Source organism: Leptonychotes weddellii, chromosome X (assembly GCF_054177405.1).
Source record: "Leptonychotes weddellii isolate Sample4059 chromosome X, ASM5417740v2, whole genome shotgun sequence".
Taxonomy (NCBI): Eukaryota; Metazoa; Chordata; class Mammalia; order Carnivora; family Phocidae; genus Leptonychotes; species Leptonychotes weddellii.
In genome coordinates this window covers 687,901-709,161 of record NC_138385.1, presented here as the reverse complement: position 1 = coordinate 709,161, position 21,261 = coordinate 687,901, and the positions used below count along the sequence as shown (strand labels likewise).

Here is a 21,261-nt window from a genome sequence, read left to right as displayed (position 1 = left end):
TTCTGATTGGATTAATAAAAATAAGATTTTTCTACCTATATTTATTTTGTTAACTATTTCAGAGATCTCTTTGACTTCATGTGGTTTATATAGATAAATATTGTGGCAAATTTTGAATTTGTGACACTTGAAAACATAGTTAATTGTATATTTTCCATGTATAATTCCTAAACCAAAAGGAAAGATAATTAGGAGTTAATGAAGTTAGTAAGAAAAAAAATCAGTTGGAAATGCTGGTTATTCAATGTTACCTGTAAGTTGCTGGTAATGGATGGAGTGGGTTGGATAAAACAAGAATTACCTTCCTTAAAACTTGCCCGTAATTATAGATGTATAGGCTGGTGGGGAACTTGATTGTTCTTCCTCCCCCTCAGGTCTCCCTCCCTCTCCTCACCCCACAGCAGCTTACGTGAGGCAGCAGAGGGTCCCCACTAGGACTATGGCGAGAAGAAAAGCAAAAATAGCTGCTGGAGGTATGGAGCTCTTGATGAGATCCCACAAGTAATCTCTGAAGTTGCTGAGCCAGAACCTGTGGTTTTCTGCAGAAAAAGCACAGATGTTCAATGAGGAGAGATCAAGTACATGAGAAGGCTGGGATGTGAACCCTGGTTCAAGTTCAAATTAGTGTCCCAGATATCATGCTCTTATAGTTGCCCAGAGCCCATATTCTTTTTTAAAAAATATTTATTTATTTGACAGGGAGAGAGCACATGCACATAAGCAGGGGCAGCAGCAGAGGGAGATGGAGATGCAGGCTCCCCGCTGAGCAAGGAGCCCGATGTGGGGCTCGATCCCAGGACCCTGGGATCATGACCTGAGCCAAAGGCAGACGCCTCACCAACTGAGCCACCCAGGTGCCCCCAGAGCCCATATTCTTAACTACTTTGCTGTGATGCCTCTAAGACTTTCAAGGAATATACATTAAAAAAAAAGGTACCCATAGATGAATATCATCTGTGCCTCCTTGTACGTCAAACAGAAATAATAATCTCTGTCCCAGATATCTCAAGGGTTGTTTTGAGGTCATAGTGAAAAGATCTGAGCACTATATGTGTGCATGTCAGCAGCTGGGCTTTGAGAACAAGTCTTCCCTAACCCCTCCCCCCAAACAACTTTAATTATCCCTTTGTCCTCGGGGAGCCTTTGTCATATTTCACAGAAGATTGGCATCTAGGGGTTTGGCTGCCCATCTGTGAACTCCTAATCCATGTCATTCTGCAAAGGGCTTGGTGCACAGTCGGTGGGTTAGTGCCTGTTGATCTAAATTGACCAAACCAGAATAGTTTGCTTTACTGTGAACACTATTTTTCTTCTCTTTTTTTAAAAGATTTATTTATTGGGGGGCCTGGGTGGCTCAGTAGGTTAAGCGTCTGCCTTTGGCTCAGGTCATGATCCCAGGGTCCTGGGATCGAGCCCCCACATAGGGCTCCCTGCTCAGCGGGGAGCCTGCTTCTTCCCCTCCCTCTGCTGCTCCCTCTGCTTGTGTTCTCTCTGTCAAATAAATAAATAAAATCTTTGAAAAAATAAAGATTTATTTATTTATTTGAGAGAGAGTGAGAGACAGCATAAGCGGGGGGTTGGGGGGCAGAGGGAGAAGGAGAGAGAGAATCCTAAGCAGACTCCCCGCCAAGCAGAGCCCAGTGCAGGGCTTGATCTCAGGACCCTGAGATCAGGACCCGAGCCAAAATCAAGAGTCAGCCGCTTAACTGACTGAGCCACCCAGGTGCCCCTGTGAACACTATTTTTCAATACAAAATCAGCTTTTCCTGACCTGAGACATGAGTCTTATGTCTCACAAAGATAATAGGAACATTGATCCTAACAGCAAACACACCCCTTGAGTGTGGTTTCGATCCTGCTTTGTCTTGTATTCCAAAGACAGATAAAGGTGATGTAGAGGAAGCTGCAGTCTCCAACGAGAGGCAACTCATGGAACACAGCAGAAATCCAATGTTCAGCAGCTTCTGGGGCTCCATGGATTCTCCTTAAGGCCACTCAGCTGTACTCCTAGCTTGTTTGGCCAAAGGGAGATGTCCTTTTACTTGGCTCTTTCCAAAGCAGCTTTGTCTGAAAAGTTAGAAAATGGTGGGGTTTTGTTTTTGTTTTTTAGAGAGAGTGACCAGCGGGGGAGGGACAGCAGGAGAGGGAGAGAGAGAGGATCTCCAGCAGACTCTGCACTGAGCATGGAGCCCAACGCAGGGCTCGATCCCAGGACCCTGGGATCATGACCTGAGCCAAAGGCAGACACTTAACCGACTGAGCCACCCAGGCACCCCAATAAATTGTTTTTGAATGAATGAATGGATAGCAAATTTTGTTTATTGCCTGAGCCAACAGTCCTTCCCATCCCTTATTCACTTACTGGAGGAACTAGAAAAGCTGAAGCCTGCCTTTCCCAGCCATCCTTGCAGCTAGCAATGGTTGGGTAACATAGTCTGGACAATGAGGACTAACAGAAATCTGTTGGGTAGCTTCTGGGAAGACTTTCTCCTGTCTTGATAAAAGAGATGGTGCTACCATTTTCCCTTGGTATGAGAAAAAATAACCCCTATTTGAGCCATTCTAATTTGGACTTTTTTTTTTTTAAGATTTTATTTATTTAGGGGCGCCTGGGTAGCTCAGTCGGTTAAGCGTCTGCCTTCGGCTCAGGTCATGATCCCAGGGTCCTGGGATCGAGCCCTGCGTTGGGCTCACCCGAGCAGGGTGAGGGGCAGAGGGAGAAGCAGGCTCTCCACCGAGCAGGGAGCCCGACACGGGGCTTGATCCCGGGACTCCGGGATAATCACCTGAGCTGAACGCAGACGCTTCACCGACTGAGCCACCCAGGTGTCCCCTAATCTGGACTTTCTATTACTTAAGACATTTATAACTAATACATTCATCTATTGTTTGATAGGGCTTAAAGAGACCCATGTCGGGTGGGAAGCCACTTACCTGAAAATTGACTTAGTGACAAAGGATCCAAAGAAGCCAGTGAATTAGGCTTCAGTCTAATAGAACTAGTTTGCAGAAGACGCTGGTCAGAGTCTTCTCCTAAGGTCTCTAAAATTCCAAATAGAACTCTACCATCCCTTGTGATATCATCTATGCATATGACCCTCCCCCCACCTCTCTCCGACAGCTAAACATAGAGGCATCTTTTTCTGTCTATGTACAAACATCTGTGTTTCCTTTTAGGCTTGAAGAATTCTCAGATATTTTATTTGCCACATGGTATCTACTATACTTTACAATAGTGTACACATGGGACTTTAAATAATGATAAAACTGGCATTTCATATTAGTGGAGAAAAGAGAGCTGGTTTAATATGATCAGCTATTCATTTGGGTGCACTGAAGGAAAGGCCCTACACACAAAAATAAATTCTAGATGGATCAAGGACTAAACAAAAATAAAATTATATACATATTGGAATAAAATATGGGTGAAAGTTTTTATAATCTTGGTGTGGAAAAAGCTACTTTAAGCATGTTATAAAATCCCAAACCATATTTGAAAGTACTGATGATAAATTTATTGCATAAAAAATGTAAAGAAATATTGTAAAGAAATATACATGACGAATGACAAATTAGGTAATACATTTCATAGCATATATGACAAATAGGGTAATATTCTCAACATACAAACAACTCTTACAAATTAATATTTTTAAAGATTTATTTATTTTAGAGAGAGACAGAGACAGAGAGCGCGAGCATGCAGGTGAGTGAGGGGAGGGGCAGTGAGAGAGAATCTCAAGCAGATTCCCTGCCGAGTGCAGAGCTCGACCTAGGGCTTAGTCCCATGACCCCTGAGACCATGATCTGAGCGGAAACCAAGAGCTGGATGTTCAACCGACTGAGCCACCAAGGTGCCCCATCATACAAGTTAATTTTTAAGAAAAGATGATCCCCTCCATGGAAGAACCAGCATAAATGATCTATTAGAGTTCTATCAGAAAAACAATGGATAAATTATGATATATACCAAATAACATAATAGTATACAGCAATTAAAATGAGCAACTAAAGGGGAGCCTGGGTGGCTCAGTCAGTGAAGCGTCTGCCTTCGGCTCACATCATGATCCCGGGGTCCTGGGATTGAGCCTCCACATCGGGCTCCCTGCTCAGCGGGGAGCCTGCTTCTCCCTTTCCCACTCCCCCTGCTTGTGTTCCCTCTCTCGCTGTGTGTGTGTGTCTCTCTCTCTGTCAGATAAACAAATAAAATCTTTAAAAAGAAACGAGCCACTAGGAAACATATGCAAGAGAGCTGGTTTCCAGTTTGGAGCTGTTACGGATGGTGCTCCCCTGTCTCATGGCTTACATGGCAATTCTACTCCTAGGTCATTACCCAAGAGAATTATCGTAGGGCATCCACATGCCCAACTTTGGTAGATAATGCCAGGCTGTTTTCCAGAATGATTATACCACAGCAGAAGAGAGTTCCACCAGCTCCCACATCCATTTGTCAATTGTACATATGCTACAAATATCTTCTCCCGCTCTGTGAATGAACAGAAGATCTGAATCTAAATGTAGTCAAATTTATTCATCTTTTCCTTCATGGTTAGTGGTTTTGGGGATGCTGTTTAAGAAACCTGTCCATGACCCTCCTAGAAGTTTTATTGTTTGTTGTTCAGAGAGCTTTAATTACCTTAAAACTGATTTTATTTTGTATAGTGTGAGGAAGGGGTCAAATTTCTTTTTTTAAAAAAATAGCTTTCTCTTTTTTTTAAGTTTATTTCCTTATTTTTAGTAATCACTACCTCCAAGGTGGGGCTCGAACTCATGACTCCGGGATCAAGAGTCACATGCTCTACTGACTGAGCCAGCTAGGTGCCCCAAATTTCAATTTTTCATATGGATTTCTGATTGACCCTGTACCACTGTTCTGGAGAGCTTTTTTGTCATGAATCAAGTGTCAATACCACGTTGTCTTAATTACTGTGACTTTATTTTTTTTTAAGATTTTATTTATTTATTTGACAGAGAGTGAGAGAGAGAAAGCACAAGCGGGGGAAGCGGCAGAGGGAGAGGGAGAAGCAGGCTCCCCACTGAGCAGGGAGCCCAATGCGGGACTCGATCCCAGGACCCTGGGATCATGACCTGAGCCAAAGGCAGACACTTAACTGACTGAGCCACACAGGCGCCCCAATGACTATAGCTTTAAAATAAATGTTGCTGGGGCACTTGGCTGGCTCAGTCAGGATAACATGTGATTCCTGATCTCAGAGTTGTGAGTTTGAGCCCCATTTGGTTATAGAGATTACTTAAAAATAAATAAAAAATCTTAAAAAATAAAATAAATGTTGCTTTCTGATATTGGGAATATTTTGGCTATTCTTGGCCTTTTACATGTCCACATGCTTGATTCCACAATGAGAAAATGCAGGAAGTTAGATTGAGATTGGTTGAATCTGTAGATCTGTCTGTGAAGAACGGAAATCTTTGTAACATTGAGTCTTCTAATCCCAATTATTTAGGTCTTTTAAGATACCCCTCAATAAAATTTTATAAATAGTCTCAGTCTTGGTTTGCAATATGGATGAAATTGTATCCACAAAGTTTCTAGAAGCACTGTCAGTCATCACCCTGTGATGAGATAGTCGAGGAAGAAGGTTAGAAATTGTTACATTTTATAAGCAATAAAGTGAAGTCTAAATCTGTATCTTGTCATCATAAAGCTCGATTTCTATATAGTCTGTACACTAAACTTTTCTTTTTTAAAAAAATATTTTATTTATGTGAGAGAGAGAGCACGAGCAGGGGAGAGGCAGAGGGAGAGGGAGAAGCAGGTTCCCTGATGAGCTGGGAGCCCGACGTGGGGCTCGATCCCAGGACCCCGGATCACGACCAAGCCGAAGGCAGACGCCCAACCGACTGAGCCACCCAGGCGCCCCTAAACTTCTCTATAACACTGAAAAATAGACTTGTTTTAGTATGTATCTTCCAAAGATTGTTGACTTGTAACCTTGAGATTATGTTTGATAAAATGCTTGTGAGAGAAAATTGTATTTGTTCACTTAGAGACTATATTTGTCATAGGAGAGTGAATTTGCTTCCTGATCTTCTGAAAATTAACTTGCTATGATCTCAGTGATTTTGTAAATAACTCACTTCCCGCGGAGCAGGGAGCCCGATGCGGGGCTCGATCCCAGGACCCTGGGATCATGACTTGAGTTGAAGGCGGACGGTTAACGACTGAGCCACCCAGGTGCCCCTGTTCCGGTCTTTCTTTAATTTTGCTTTGCATTAACAGACTCTGATCTGAAGATTCAAATTTGTTTGATTATTATTGTTATTTTATCCCAAAGTTTTTCCTATTGTTTTATTTGACCACAGGCACAATATTGTACAGCACAGCTCTAGAACTTATTCATCTTGCAACTCCCCTTTCTCTTTCAGTCTCTCTCTATATAAAGTATTCTCCTGGATCAAGGCTCCATTTCTAATTTTTAAAATTTTATTTTACCTCTTGTAAATGATATCACTTTCTACTCTGGGCTCAGTTTAATCTGGTTTTCTAACTCACTAATTTGGTTTTCTAAAGTCTCCATCCTGCTATTCAGTGCCTCTGTTTGTTTTTAATATGAGTGTTCACATTTTTATTTCCAGTGTAGAAATACAGATCTCGAAGGCATTTGTTTGTATGTGCCAAGATTTTATTTAGTTATTGAGGAAATCAGCAGGAAGACAAAAGGCCTGGGTCCAAGAGCATTTGAGAAATAGAGATGTATATAGTCAATAGGAAAAGAATGCCAAAACATGGTCATTAAGTTAGACATAAGAGTGACTAAACTTTTACAGGAAATAAAACCATATCACCTTTGGGGTTAACTTTTCTACCAGGCTATTAAGAAAAACAATTTATTGATTTCTGTAAATTAACCTCTGACCTTACAATCTTACAGAATTATGACCCTTTGTACCTTCATCGTTGTGGTTTGTGCTACATTCCCCCAAAAGGTCGGATCAGCGTCAAGCAGGATTATTAGAAAATGCTCTAGCTTGTGGAAAAAAAGCATTTATTTTCTTACTTCTTCTGAGATTGTAATACATTTTTCTCTTACACTAGGAACTCCTGTTTTTAAATTGCTCTGGATTGCCAACTTTGGATGCTTCCTCCAGCTGCTCTATGGTTTATCCTTGCCTCTAGCCCCCTTTGCCATCTAGGAAATGTTTGTGGAGTCATAGTGAGGGGGGCAAGCAGGTGTAAGAAGCAGGTGGAGGCGCGTCCTGCATGGCGGGTGGGGTGCACTAGAGGTCTTTTCGCTCTGCTTTCGCCAGCTCAGTGTTCTTCTGACTCCTTGAAACTCCAGCTATGTAATTGGGACTCTAGTTTCCCGTCACGGTATAGAATTTCCCCTGCTTCATTTTTGCTGTGTTTCAGCAGGAAATTAGCTGAGGGAGGGAGTAAAATGAGTGTATCACTAGAATTATACAGGTGAAGCTCCTATCCCAGACAGCCATGGATTTTCCTTGTTTCTCTGTGGGAATATTAAAAATATGCTCTTTAGAAATCTATTATGATTATTACCTTTCTTGGTCACCACATATTTCAAGGGGACATTGTCATTTTACTTCTGTGATCCTAACCTATTATTTTACTTGTTGGTTAGAATTAAGACCAAATGGCTTTATTTGTACATCCTTCTGAGATTAAATTGAACTCTTTAAAGCCATTCGCTCCTTTAAAACTCTGATGAAATCTTTGGACACTGTTGTCAGAAAAACGCACATATGCATTCATACATAATGTTGTATATAATGTCAGGGAATTGGGGGGGGCGGTTCTTGAATCCCACCTGTGAGTCTCAGTTTAAAAACACTAGTTTTTGAGGGAAGAGTATGACCAACTAAGATAATTGTATCTATCTATAAGGAGGCAAAAATAGACTTTATGTACTGGTTCTTACATTATCTACATTTTGCAGATTGTTAAGATGACTTGCCTTTGGCTTCAAGGCTGTGGTGATATGATCCCCAAACATGTTTTGCTCCATGCTTCACCAGGATAAGAAACAAATGAGGGTTTTATTTTAAATGTATGAAGCCTAATCTGAAATGCTTACTTCATGAATATCTTCTGCCAACTTTAAACACACTGTTTTTCTACAAAAGAGGAAGTGGTGGCTGTGTGAGAGACCTAATTTGTCAGGAGGAGAATGCTTTCCAGATGAGTTTTCTCCTTTCCTCATTACATGGGAAGGAAAAGCCAATCTGGGAGCAGTTGCAGCAAATGGTGAAGAGTTCAACTGAATGCAACGCTCCCAGGAAACGCAGGATTAATGACAGTTGATTTGGGAGGCTTCAGGGCAGTGTCTGCTAGGACCGTGTAGTCTAACCACATAGAAAAGTCATGGCGCCATGGGCATCGTGGGGCAGGAAATAACCTGGAGGCTGGGCTCGGAGGCAGAAGACAAGTCTGAGGGGTGCTGGACCCTCAGGACAGCTGCTGTGCCTCACAGCCCAGAACCTCCAGCCTCAGGGCAATCTGGCGTGCCCAGCTCTGGGGGTAAATTCGAAGGTAGCGAGTCAGTAGGGGCGGGTCTAGAGAGTTCACCACAGGTGTGAAAGAGTCTTGATTTCCCTGAAAAACCTGAAAGAAGAAAGATAGCATTTATTAGTTGTCTGACAGGAAGAACATTACAATGTTTGTCCCCCTTCCCCCGGCTCCATTGGCCTCCCACTGTGTCAGCCGCAAACCCATACCTCCGCCCCCAACATGGCCCTCCGCCTCACTAGCATCTATCGCAGGGCCCATTGCAATGCACAGACGTTTTTCCACTCCCCATTGGGAGTCCAGGACTGAACCGGGGGGTGGGGGGGTGACTGGATGACTCTGCATCCTATGCATCGGCCTGGGAAAGTGACATCTAGAATTAAGAGCACCTGGCTAGCCTGCCGTGGAGGCCTTTGCTCCAGCTAGGCCTTATATCTGGAATGTTCTCACCCACTTGCCAAAATCTTAGTGAAATTGAATGTTTTGTGCGAGGTTACACCCCACATCTGCCTGCTGAGCCGGGTGGAGGGGGGAGTCAGACTTTTGCCCAGGAAAGTGCACAGTAAGCACTCACTAAATGGTATCTACAGTCCAACCAACGTGACTTGCTTTCATACGTTGGTTTCACACCTCTTGGTACTAACTTTAGATAATAACAAAAGCAACACAATGTCAGTCAGCTCCATGAGGGTCAGAGACCTTGGTCACATAGAATATATAGTATAATGTATATACATGGCAAATACACTATAAACATTTGTTAAAGTTTGTGTGTTTGATGAAACTCTTGAGAAACATTAAAGTCCCTATTCTGGGATTTTTCGACAAATGTTTACGGTATATTTGGAGGCTTGTACGTCTTCTGCTAGACTTATTCCTTGCTTTGTCCCCTCAAGTTTTAATTTTAAAATGTTACCAACCTCAAGAAATTGAAAGAATAATGCAATGAACACTTAAATCCTTCACCTAGATTCAGTAATTGTTAACATATCATCTATTTCTCTACACACATGCTTACACACACACACACACACACATTTTCTGAACTACTTGAAAGGAAGTTGTAAACCTCATGTCATTTTGCTCCTAACTACTTCAGCATGTCAAACCTAAAAATAGGGTATTTATAACCACAGAATAACATTTTCATATCCCCCAATGTAATATTGATATAATATAGCCTAGTATTCTAAAATTTCCAGTTATCAGTATGATACCCTTTATACAATTTTTCCAATCCAGAATCTAATAAAAACCACACATCACATTTACTTATCATATCTCTTTAAATCACCTTTAATCTAGAACAGACTCCTAGTATCTGGACTTTTTTTGTCCTTCATGACATGGACATTTTTAAAAGTGTAGGACTATTGTGTTGTAGAACCCACATTCTAAATTTGTCTGTTTTCTCATTATTAGATTTTGGTTAAATATTTTTTTAACATTGATTGATTGATTGATTTTAGAGACAGAGAGAGAGAGTGAGCACACCCAAGCGGGAGGAGCAGAGGGAATCTCACACGGGACTGCATCTCACAACCCTGAGATCAAGTCCTCAGCCTATACCAAGAGTCTGACGCTTAACCAACTGCGCCACCCAGGTGCCCCTTGGTTAAATATTTTTAGTGAGAAAACCCAGTGCATGATGTGTCCTTCCCATTACATCACATCAGGGGACACATGATGCTAGTTTGTCCCATAAATTGATGATGCAAAGTGTGATCACACGGTAAAGGTGGTGCCCACCAGATCACTCTGTTCTAAAGGTGATCATTTCCCTTCCCGAACAATCTGTGGGATGATACTTTGAGACCGTGTAAATATTCCCCAACAAGCTTTCATCCAATGGTTTCAGCATTCATTAAAGTTCCCTACAAGTATTAAATAGTATATTGATGAATGCAAATTGATTTCCTAATTTTGTCATTTCTTCTACATTTCTTAGCTGGAATTCTTCTATGGAGAAAAGCTCCTCCTCTCCCTTTATATTTTAAGCTATGATTCTGGACTCCTGGATTCTTTCTTTATCGTATGTATTATAATCCATTACCATCATTATTCTTTTTGATGCTCAAATTGTCTCAAATTTGGCCAGCAGGAACCCCTTCAATCCAGCTCTTGTGTCCTTTTTATAAGACCCCATTAGTGTTTGTGCATTCTGGCACACCAAGATGTTCCAAGATACCTGGCAGTTTCTTTGCTCCAGCTTTGGAATCAGTAATTTTTCTAAGGATCCCAGCTTCGGGGCGCCTGGGTGGCTCAGTTGGTTAAGCGACTGCCTTCGGCTCAGGTCATGATCCTGGAGTCTCGGGATCGAGTCCCGGGATCGAGTCCCACATCGGGCTCCCTGCTTGACAGGGAGTCTGTTTCTCCCTCTGACCCTCCTCTCTCTCTCAAATAAATAAATAAAATATTTATAAATAAATAAATAAATAAGGATCCCAGCTTCCTTTTACTGGGAAGTGGTATCTAGAGACAAAGAATGCTCTGGGTTCAATGAAGCTCTGCTCCAGGCCGAGGCTCCTGTTCCATGTGTCTTCTCAGGTTGGACATTTTTATCTCATGGCAGAAGCACAAGAGACTGAGTCAAACATACACATTTAAAGTTTCTGTTCGGACTCACATTCCATTGGTCAAAATGAGTACTATTGCCAAGCCCAAAGTCAATGGAGTTTTCAAGGAAGGAGGCAGTGAAAAATCAAGAACAATAACACATTTTACCTCGTTTGCTGTTTTCTGTTCATTTAGAAATTCTTTATAATTTCTTGTTCCAGAAATAACAGATGATTTTATGTAGGCAGGGATAAGAAAGTTGGGTGGAGTATTAGGTTTGTTAGTCCAGGAGCACCCTCCACTGTTGATAAAGTGAAGTGCAATTTCTTTAATAGATGGGACAGAAAGGGGCTCGCGTCTTGTGATGTTTTTGCTTTTATAGGACACTTGATTTCCACCAGTTGATTTCTGTTCTTGTTCATCACCAAGCCTCCAACAGATATATCGCCCTTCACCAGAAACAGTGTCACCTCTAGTCCTACATACTTTCAATCCCTTTCCTTTTGGTTCCAGAAGCCAATGCTCTGATCCACAGGTCTTGAGTATTAGTATTTCTTCACTCAGGGTGGGAATTTCTCTTTCCAGAAGTGATTTTGTTTTCTACCACTGACCTTTTCTCTTTTTTTTTTGCACAGTCTCTCCTAGACTCTCCAGAGTGAGCTTTGGAGCTAGCTCAGCTGGCTCTGCATGTTTATTTTCTACTGACTTGTAAATAGAAACTTATAGTATTCTTTGTATTCTAGCTATTCTGTAGGTGAGTTATGGGTGGTTTTATGCAATTAAAAATATATATTCATAGCACTGGTGAAGAAAGATTTATTTCTTCCTTTCCAATTTAGATGCCTTTTATTTCTTTCTCTTGACTAATTTCTCTGGTTATAACTTCCAGTAACATGTTGAATAGAAGTGGCAAAAGTGCTAGTCCTTGTTTGTTTTGTGAAAATTAATAAAAGGAAACCTCCTTTAGAATGGAGTCAGGAGGCCAGCAGGGTGAGCTCTCACACCTTACCACTTATCTTCAATTGAAAATCCAACAAAAGGATACCATTTTCTTTACTACTTTACTACCAGAGCAGGAGGGAGGAAGGTTCACCCCTCCTCCACCCTCATCCCTGCAACAGCCCAGCCAATAAGAGACAGTCACAACTCAGCCAATGAGAAACCACTACACTTCCAACTTCCAGTTTATTCCAATGGACTTTTTGTTTATAACAGCTCCTCCCAACTCCCCCCTTTCCTGTATTAAAAGGGTGTGCCTCTCTTTTGTTCTGTAGACTTGCCTATGGTTCGGCCCTAGCTTGCTTGTTCCAGATTGGAATTCTCTGCTATTCCAAAAAAATCCATTTTTGCAGGTAAAATAACTGGCGGTTTTCTTTTTAAAGTGAACATTTTGCCATTTCTCCACTGTATTTTCCCTTTCATTCTGGGATTCCGGTTATGTAATTTCCTTTTATATGTTTTGTCTTCTGTGCTCCATCCTAGGTAATTTCTTCAGCTATATCTTCCTATTGACTAAATTCTCTTTGGCTGTGTCTAATCTGCTATTAAGTCTTTTTTTTTTTTTTTTTAAGATTTTATTTATTTGACAGAGAGAGACACAGAGAGGTAACACAAGCAGGGGGAGTGGGAGAGAGATAAGCAGGCTTCCTACCGAGCAGGGAGCCTGATGCGGGGCTGGATCCCAGGACCCTGGGATCATGACCTGAGCCGAAGGCAGACGCTTAACGACTGAGCCACCCAGGCGCCCCTAAGTCTTTCTTTGATTTTCAAGCTTCAACAATTATGTTTTTCATTTCTTTTTTTTTTTCAAAGATTTTATTTATTTATTTGACAGCGCGAGCGAGTGAGAGAGCACAAGCAGGGGGAGCAGTAGGTAGAGGGAAAGGAGAAACAGGCTCTCTGCTGAGCAAGGAGCCCGATGCAGGACTCGATCCAGGACCCCAGGACCATGACCCAAGCCGATGGCAGATGCTTAACCAACTGAGCCACCCAGGCACCCCTATGTTTTTCATTTCTAAAAGTACTTTTGTTTTCCCAAAACCGCCTAATAATTTTGGATAATTTGTCATTTATTTTTATGTTTTCGTAGTTCATCAATTTCTGATGTTTTTCGATACTAACTCTGTATTGATTGTTCTTGCTCACTTGTTTTTTTAAATTTAATTTCATTAATTTTTTTAAAGTAGGCTCCACACCCGGGACGCCTGGGTGGCTCAGTCGGTGGAGCGTCTGCCTTCGGCTCAGGTCATGATCCCAGGGTCCTGGGATTGCGTCCCCGTGTCAGGCTCTCTGCTCAGTGGGGAGTCTGCTTCTCCCTCTCCCACTCCCCCTGCTTGTGCTTTCTCTCTCTCAAATAAATAAATAAAATCTTTAAAAAAGTAGGCTCCACACCCAATGTGGGGGCTTGAACTCATGACTCTGAGATCAAGAGTCATATGCTCTACCGACTGAGCTAGCCAGGAGCCCCTCTGCTCACTTGCAGTCAAGTTGGTTTGTTGTCTTGCATGTTTGCTAATATTTATGATCTTATCATTTAAGGATGTGGGAATCTTGGGGACCTAAACTGGGAGTGCTTTCTTCTGAGTGGACTTCCAGATGCCAGGAGGTGCTACTAACCTGCAACTACTTTAGCTCCTTTCTGGGGTTCATTACCTAATGCGTTCAGTTTTCCTTGCATTTTGCTCAAAGCTTAGTCTCCTAATAACACTAATATAAGCATTTTCCTTTAGGAAAGGTCATCCATTTTACATTTTCTCATATTTTACCTCTGTTTGCTATGATTTCAGCTCATTATTTTCAAATAAAAGCTCATGGGGTTTTATTTGGGGACTGGAGAGTCCCCTTTCCTTACCGAGTGTAACAATGCATTAAGAAGTATGCACCTCAGGATGGCCCGCACTATGGAACCAGTGGCAAAGATCTTTAAAGGAGTTTTAGTTGTTGAACTCTTGGGCGTTTTTGGAGCATATTTTTTGTTTAATAAGATGAATGCAAGCCAAGATTTCAGGCAAACAATGAGCAAGAAATTTCCCTTCATCTTGGAAGTTTATTACAAATCCATTGAACAGTCTGGAATGTACGGAGTCAGAGAGCACGATCAAGAAAAATGGCTGGGGCGCCTGGGTGGCTCAGTCGTTAAGCGTCTGCCTTTGGCTCAGGTCATGATCCCAGGGTCCTAGGATCGAGCCCCGCATGGGGCTCCCTGCTCAGTGGGAAGCCTGCTTCTCCCTCTCCCACTCCCCCTCGGCTTATGTTTCCTCTCTCGCTGTGTCTCTCTCTGTCAAATAAATAAATAAAATCTTTAAAAAAAAAAAAAAGAAAAATGGCTGAATAGCAAAAATTAGGACCAGTCATCACGTTCGGCCTCCCATCTAAGCTGTTTGAGACCTTTGTGGGGGAGAAGAAAGATGAGCACACCACATTGCAGACTCCTGGCCCCACAGAACAAAACAGGAACTTCTGGTCTGCCATGGCTCACAGTCATTTCCCATCCACTATGCAAATCCCCTGCTTTTGTTTGTTGCTTTCCTTTGGCATTTATTATTAAAGACTACTGCTTAACAAATAAAAGACTAGGAGAAGGAAGGAAAAAAAAAAAAGGTATGTACTATAGAGTGCCTGGGTGGCTCAGTGAAGTGTCTGCCTTCGGCTTAGGTCATGATCCCCGGGTCCTGGGATCGTTGGGCTCCCTGCTCAGTGGGGAGTCTGCTTCTCCCTCCCTCTGCTCTTGTGCTCTTGCCTGCTCTCTCTCCCTCTCAAATAAATAAATAAAATCTTTAAAAAAAAAAGAAGTATGTACTATAAGTGAGATAGCCTTCTTATCGTGATAATATATACATAACATATAATTTACCATTTTGATCAGTTTTAAGTGTACAATTCAGTGGCATTAAATAGATTCACAATGTTGTACAAGCATCACCACCATCCATCTCCAGAATTCTTCATCTTGCAAAACTGAAACTCTATGCATTAGACAGTAACTCTCCATTATCCTCTCCCCAAGTCTTCGGTAACCTCTGTTCTACTTTCAGTCTCCATGAACTTGCCTATTCCAGGTACCTCATTATAATTGTTAATTCTGTGTGCCAACTTGCCTAGGTCAGGAGGTACCCGGATATTTGGTCAAACACTATTCTGGGTGTGCCTGTGAGGATGTTTTTGGGTAAGATTAACATTCAAATGGTAGAGTGAATAAAGCAGATTTTCTTCCAAACCTTTGAAAGCCTGAAGAGAATAAAAAGGCTGACCTTCCTCTGAATAAGAACTCTTCCTGCCTGACTGCCTTTGAACTGGGACATTGGCTTTTCCAGCTTTGGGGCTCAAACTGAATTACTGGCCCTTCCTAAGTCTTGAGCCTGCTGGCCTTCAGCCTGGAATTTACACCATCAGCTACCTTGGTTCTCAGGCTTTTGGACTCGGACCGGAACTAGACCATTGGTACTCCTGGGTCTCCAGCTTGCTGGTTCACCCTGCAGATCTTGGGACTTGTCAGTCTTCATAATCATGAGCCAGTTCCTTACAATAATCTCTTTATACACACACAAACATACATAGGTGTGCATGCACACACACATTCTATTGGATCTGTTTCTCTGGAGAAGCCTCTCTAATACACTCATATAAATGGTCCTTTTATGTCTGGCCTATTTCTGGACACCACATTTCCCATGCCCCACCATGGGGTGTGGCCTATTTCATTTAACATAATGCATTCAAGGTTCATCCATATGGTAGCATGTATCAGAGATATACCCTTTAAAAAATGGGAATATCCTCTAGCATACATATTATCTATACTCTGGTCCACTGAACTGCCAGAAGCAGAAGTCTAATCCAGCATTGGAGGATCAGGGAATTCTTCCTGGAGGAGAAGATGTTTATCTGAGACTTAAAGAATGAGCCAAGTAAAAGGGGCAGTGCTAAGTACCTAGGAAAGAATTGTTCTAGGTAGAATAAACAGTATGTAAACAGGTAGAATGTAAAAGCCTGGTATGAGAAAGAACATGCTGTTTTTAGGGACCTGAGAGTTTCTTAGTATGGGGGGGGGAGCTTAGAGAGCAAAGGAGATTGGTAAGGGCCACACCATGGTTAATTCTTGATGAAAAAGAAAGACGATAGAGATGAACTATTCATTCTCTCATTACTCATGGGATAGCAAGACTTTTGTCATGTCCTCTAATTAGCATAATTTGTTGACTTATCCAGCAAACCCACATCAAGAAGGAAGATTGTCTGGGTCCCATATGTTAAAGATCAACGAGGCTTGGGACTCTAAGTTGCTGATGAGGATACAGACATCTTTAAACATCTGGCAAGTAATTCTCATTCTTCTTCAGCCCTCTGATTCTTGCCATCATCCTGGATGACATCAACATCCATGAGGATAATCAACTTTTGGCTCTACTCTGCTCTTTCCTGGGATTGTACGTCCTTGCTTGGAGTCACTGTGTCCTCCCAAAATGTCTTTCATGGTGTCCTATTACTATAGAGACTCAATAAAATTTATCTTGAAAGTTTGATCTTATATCAACCTTGTTATGTTTCTAAATGTCAAGCCCTAGGAGAGCTCTTGTGCCTTTCGCATGAGACCAGCATACCTTTACTTTGCCATTGTGAAGAAAAAGAGTCCAGTCGTGGCCATCTTGACTACTGCTGATGAGGAACTCCTTCACATACATGCTGGTAAGGAGCGATTTTACTCCCTGCGTGGTTATTCCTGTGACTCTCATTATCTTCTGGAAGTCCACTTGCAGCCACTCTTTTGGATTATTTGCCTGGGGAAGTCAGTTAGACTAGTATCCTTTTGCTTACTATTTGCTCCCAGAAATCCCCACATCCTTTCTTCACCATGTCATAGCACGTATCACTCTGCATCTCAATGGTCTCTTTGTCAGTCTCCCTTATTAGACTCTAAGCAACTTCATTGCCGAAATTTTTCATGATTCGTCCCTGTATCCGTCTGCCATTCAATAGGTGCTCAGTAAATGTTGGCTAAATGAATATAGAGCCGTATATAGATGGACTAGAGTATTACAAGTTCGGCAATGTGTTATACAAGCTGTTTTGCTTAAAGTAAGCCCCTTGGAGGAGCAGAGACCATTGACTGCATTCATCACCAAAAGCTATTCAGTGATTGAAAATCACAAATTCACTGGTTCTGGAAAAACAACTGTGCCCAATGAACTGTACATGGCTGTGGCACTTTCCTTTGAGGCACCGAGAAACTACTTCAGCTACTGCAAGTCCTTCACAGACATCTGCCCAGGATTGCATATAGAGATTCTGCTTCTAGGAGGTTCAGTTAGGGATTATTTCCCCCCACAAATGCTGTGTGAGATCACATGGCACATCCACTAGACATCTGCAGGGATTTTTCCCCCCAGAGGCAACCACCCTTGACACTTTTTTGGGAACAGTCAGGTGACAGAAATGCCTCTAAAGAAACAGTCAAGGACCTTCCCTATTCTTTCCCAACCTGTACTCCCTCCTCTGCATCAGTTAAATGGCAAATTTGTTGCCTCTTACCTGAGGTCTCCAGGCGTTAGTCCTCCCCTGGAGGTGTAATCGGGCTTGTGAAGGAGACCAAGTGGCAAACATACTGTTTAAGTAGGATGAGGCAGTAATCTGGGCATCCGATATTGCTTTATTCTCCATCCCCAGTGGCATGCTGCAACCTCAGAGAAATGAAAGGGATGTAATCGTCAGGAGAAGATGCACCCACAGGGCAACTGTCATCCTGACGTCATTTCTCAGGCATTGACTTCGGCACCGATTCTTTTACTGTTAACCTGACCTGCCCCTCATTTTTGGGTCAGCCCTTCTCAGTTCTGTTTGACTTTGATTTGCCTTGTTAATAGTACCTTGGGAGGTGCTGCCCCTAGGGAATCCCATGTTTCGAATGACCAAGTCCTGGGTTTGCTCAGGACTGGGCTGGTTTTAGCATTAATAGTTTTGTGCCCAGCGAAATCCCCCTACTCTTCAGAACACTAGGACAGTTAGTCATCCTCCCCAGTGTTGGGAGAGGGAAGGACACATGATGACTTGGCACTTACTGTTTAAATCACAGCCCATCAGCTCCATGCGAAGAGTGCTGCGGATGCTGTAATGTGTTGGGTGCAAACGGATGTACCGAGCAATAATTGGAGGGTTAAAAATATTGTGTTTTATCCCAGATGAATCCACATTGCCAAAGAAGACCTGTAGGGAGGAATTAGCAAGTGGAGACAGTAAAAAGCAATTGCTCCCAATCATATCTGCCTCCTAATCTTGCTTTGTGCATTTCTCAACAGCATTCAACACACACAAATAAAACCATTCTAGCTAGACAGATGTGAGAATGGAATACATGAAGGAGAGAAACACCTGGAAGAAGAATGGAACAAGGGAGATTAAGTGTGGGCAGGTGAAGTGGTCTTCTATTTTGGGGTCCTGTAAAAGGCTCATCAAAGTTGAGGAAGCCACTTAGGGTCTTGCTAATCCTGCAGTATCAGCATCACCTGGGAGCAATTAGAAATACCGTATCTTGGGCTCTATTCCGGATCTACTGAATCAGAATTCGAAGTTTGAGAAGCACCAGCTTAGGCCAGAGTCAGCTGTGAAAGTCTGCCTCACTTACTGGCCTCAGAATAATCTTCCAAGAATGTGGGCTGTGTGTGTGTGTGTGTGCATGAACTGTGAGGCTTTAATTAATAATTCCTTGTGTATGAATTCGAGACACATGGTAACATCCATCATGTGGGGTTTAAGACCTTGACAAGTCTAGGTTCCAGAGGAAAGTGCACAGCATATTTAAAGGAAAAGGAACACAGTTTGAGAAATATGATAGTAATGCCTATTCAAAAGGCCTAGATTTAAACCATGGCACATAGTATAAGGAAAGTTGAAAAAAGTTTTTTTTAAAGATTTTATTTATTTATTTGAGAGACACAGACAAAGTGAGAGAAGGAACACAAGCTGGGGGAGTGGGAGAGGGAGAAGCAGGCTTCCCACTAAGCAGGGAGCCCGATGCGGGGCTTGGTCCCAGAACCCTGGGATCATGACCTGAGCCGAAGGCAGATGCTTAACGACTGAGCCACCCAGGTGCCCCGGAAAGTTGAAAATTATCTTTTACAAAACACCTGGGATTTGTATCTGCTTGAATACACTAAAATAGGAATCAGTGTAAGTCTGTTATATAATCACACAGCAGAGTAATAGTATTATGGGGAATTTTCTAAGAAATTGTTTTGCCGGGGCGCCTGGGTGGCTCAGTCAGTTAAGCGACTGCCTTCAGCTCAGGTCATGATCACAGGGTCTCGGGATCGAGTCCCACAGCGGGCTCCCTGCTCAGCGGGGAGCCTGCTTCTTCCTCTCACTCTGCCCCCCACCCCACTCATTCTCTCTCTTTCATATAATAAACAAAAAATCTTTGAAACAAGAATATAGAGGGGTGCCTGGGTGGCTCAGTTGGTTAAGTGTCTGCCTTTGGCTCAGGTCATGATCTGGAGTCCCAGGATCGAGCCCCGTGTTGGGCTCCATGCTCAGTGGGGAGTCTGCTTCTCCCTCTCCCTCTGCTCCTCCCCCCACTCGTGTTCTCTCTCTCACTTGCTCACACTCACTTTCTCAAATAAATAAATAAAATCTCTAAAAAAAAAGAATATAGGAGCGCCTGGGTGGCTCAGTTGGTTAAGCATCTGCCTTCTGTTCAGGTCATGATCTCAAGGTCCTGGGAATGAGCCCCGTGTTGGGCTCCCTGCACAGTGGGGAGTCTGCTTCTCCCTCTCCCTCTGATACTCCTCCCTGCTTGTGCTCTCCCTCTGTCTCAAATAAATAAAGAAAATCTTTAAAAAAAAAGAATATAGATGCAGAAATCCTCAAATAATTTTAGCAAACTGAATCCAGCAGCACATTATAAATATTACATTTCATGTCCAAATAAGAATTCTCCCAGGAATACAAAGATGCTTCAACATAAGAAAATTATTTAACACTAAATTAATAAAACAAAGTTGAAAAAACCCACATGATCCTCTCGATGCAGAAAAAGCATTGAGCAAAACCCAATTTTTCCTGACAAAAAACAACAGCAAACTAGGAATAGAACGGGAATTACCAAACATAATAAAGGGCATTTATGAAATGCCCATAGCTAATGTCATACTCAATGGTGGAAGACTGAAAGCTTTTCTCCTAACATCAGGAACAAGACAAGAATTCTTGCTTTCACTGCTTCTATTCAGGATTGTAATGGAAATCCTAGCCAGAGCAATGACACAAGAAAAAGAAATAAAAGGCTTCTAAATTGGAAATGAAGAAGGAAAACTATCTCTATTCTCAGATGACATAATCTTGCATATAAAAAATCCTAAACAATACACAAAACACATAGAGTTAATAAGTGAATTCAACAAAGTAGCAGGATATGAGATCAACACACAAAAATCAGTTGTGTTTCTATATAGTAGCAGTGAAAAAATCTAAAATGAAATTGACAGTTCTATTTTTTTAAAGATTTTATTTATTTATTTGAAAGAGCATCAGCAGCGGGGAGGGGCAGAGGGAGAAGCAGATCCCTGATGAGCAGGGAGCCTGATGGGGGACTCAACTCTAGGACCCTGAGATCATGACCTGAGCCAAAGGCAGACACTTAACTGACTGAGCCACCCAGACACCCCCAACAATTCTATTTAAAATATCATCAAATGGATGGGGCACCTGGGTGGCTCAGTCGTTAAGCGTCTGCCTTTGGCTTAGGTCGTGATCCCAGGGTCCTGGGATCGAGCCCCGCATCGGGCTCCCTGCTCTGTGGGAAGCCTGCTTCTCCCTCTCCCACTCCCTCTGCTTGTGTTCCCTCTCTCCCTGTGTCTCTGTCAAATAAATAAATAAAATCTTTAAAAAATATATCATCAAATGGAATTAAATACATAGGAATAAATTTAGCCAAGGAGGTGCAAGACTTGTGCACTGAAAATTACAAATTATTGCTGAAAGAAATTAAAGAGGACCTAAATAAATGGAAAGTCATCCTGTTTCAGTAAACTGAACATTTAATATTGTTAAGATGGCCATAGTCCCCAAGGCAATATAGAGATTCAATACAACCCCTATCAAAATCTCAGTGACTTGTTTTGCAGAAATGTGAAAGCCAATCCTAAATGCATATGGAACTGCAAGGGACACAGACAGCCAAAACAATCTGGAAAAAGAAGAACAAAGTTGGAGGACCCACACTTCCCAAT

The 21,261-nt window shown here is 42.2% G+C and overlaps 2 protein-coding genes, 1 long non-coding RNA gene and 1 pseudogene across 11 annotated transcripts in view; 2 read left to right on the top strand and 2 right to left on the bottom strand.

Moving 5' to 3' along the window:
* Window positions 1–368: 368 nt before the first annotated feature.
* On the bottom strand, window positions 369–1,976 carry SMIM9 (small integral membrane protein 9). The gene is made up of 2 exons (XM_006736926.2): window positions 1,835–1,976; window positions 369–539 (listed from the first exon to the last, which is right to left on the bottom strand). The coding sequence occupies exons 1-2, from the start codon at window positions 1,974–1,976 to the stop codon at window positions 406–408; spliced, it is 276 nt and encodes a 91-aa protein (XP_006736989.1). The 3' UTR covers window positions 369–405.
* A 1,671-nt stretch (window positions 1,977–3,647) lies between these two features.
* The window catches only part of F8 (coagulation factor VIII), a 133,697-nt gene continuing 116,083 nt past the window's right edge, over window positions 3,648–21,261 (bottom strand). For 7 of the 9 annotated variants that reach the window (XM_081807991.1, XM_031031877.2, XM_031031875.2 and 4 more), the window contains 4 exons: window positions 18,097–18,241; window positions 17,570–17,718; window positions 16,642–16,818; window positions 3,648–8,581 (listed from right to left, as the gene is read on the bottom strand). In XM_081807991.1, the coding sequence (XP_081664117.1) occupies window positions 8,426–8,581; window positions 16,642–16,818; window positions 17,570–17,718; window positions 18,097–18,241 (627 nt within the window). In that variant the 3' untranslated portion in view covers window positions 3,648–8,425. The remainder of the gene's footprint in view (window positions 8,582–16,641; window positions 16,819–17,569; window positions 17,719–18,096; window positions 18,242–21,261) is intronic. The other 2 variants (XM_081807992.1, XM_081807993.1) reach the window with 2 other exon arrangements.
* Window positions 12,281–16,726, top strand: LOC145717750 (uncharacterized). The gene is made up of 3 exons (XR_014141133.1): window positions 12,281–12,393; window positions 16,250–16,355; window positions 16,600–16,726. It is a non-coding gene; the product is annotated as an uncharacterized LOC145717750 (long non-coding RNA).
* LOC115942199 (protein CEBPZOS pseudogene) lies at window positions 13,168–16,036 on the top strand (annotated as a pseudogene).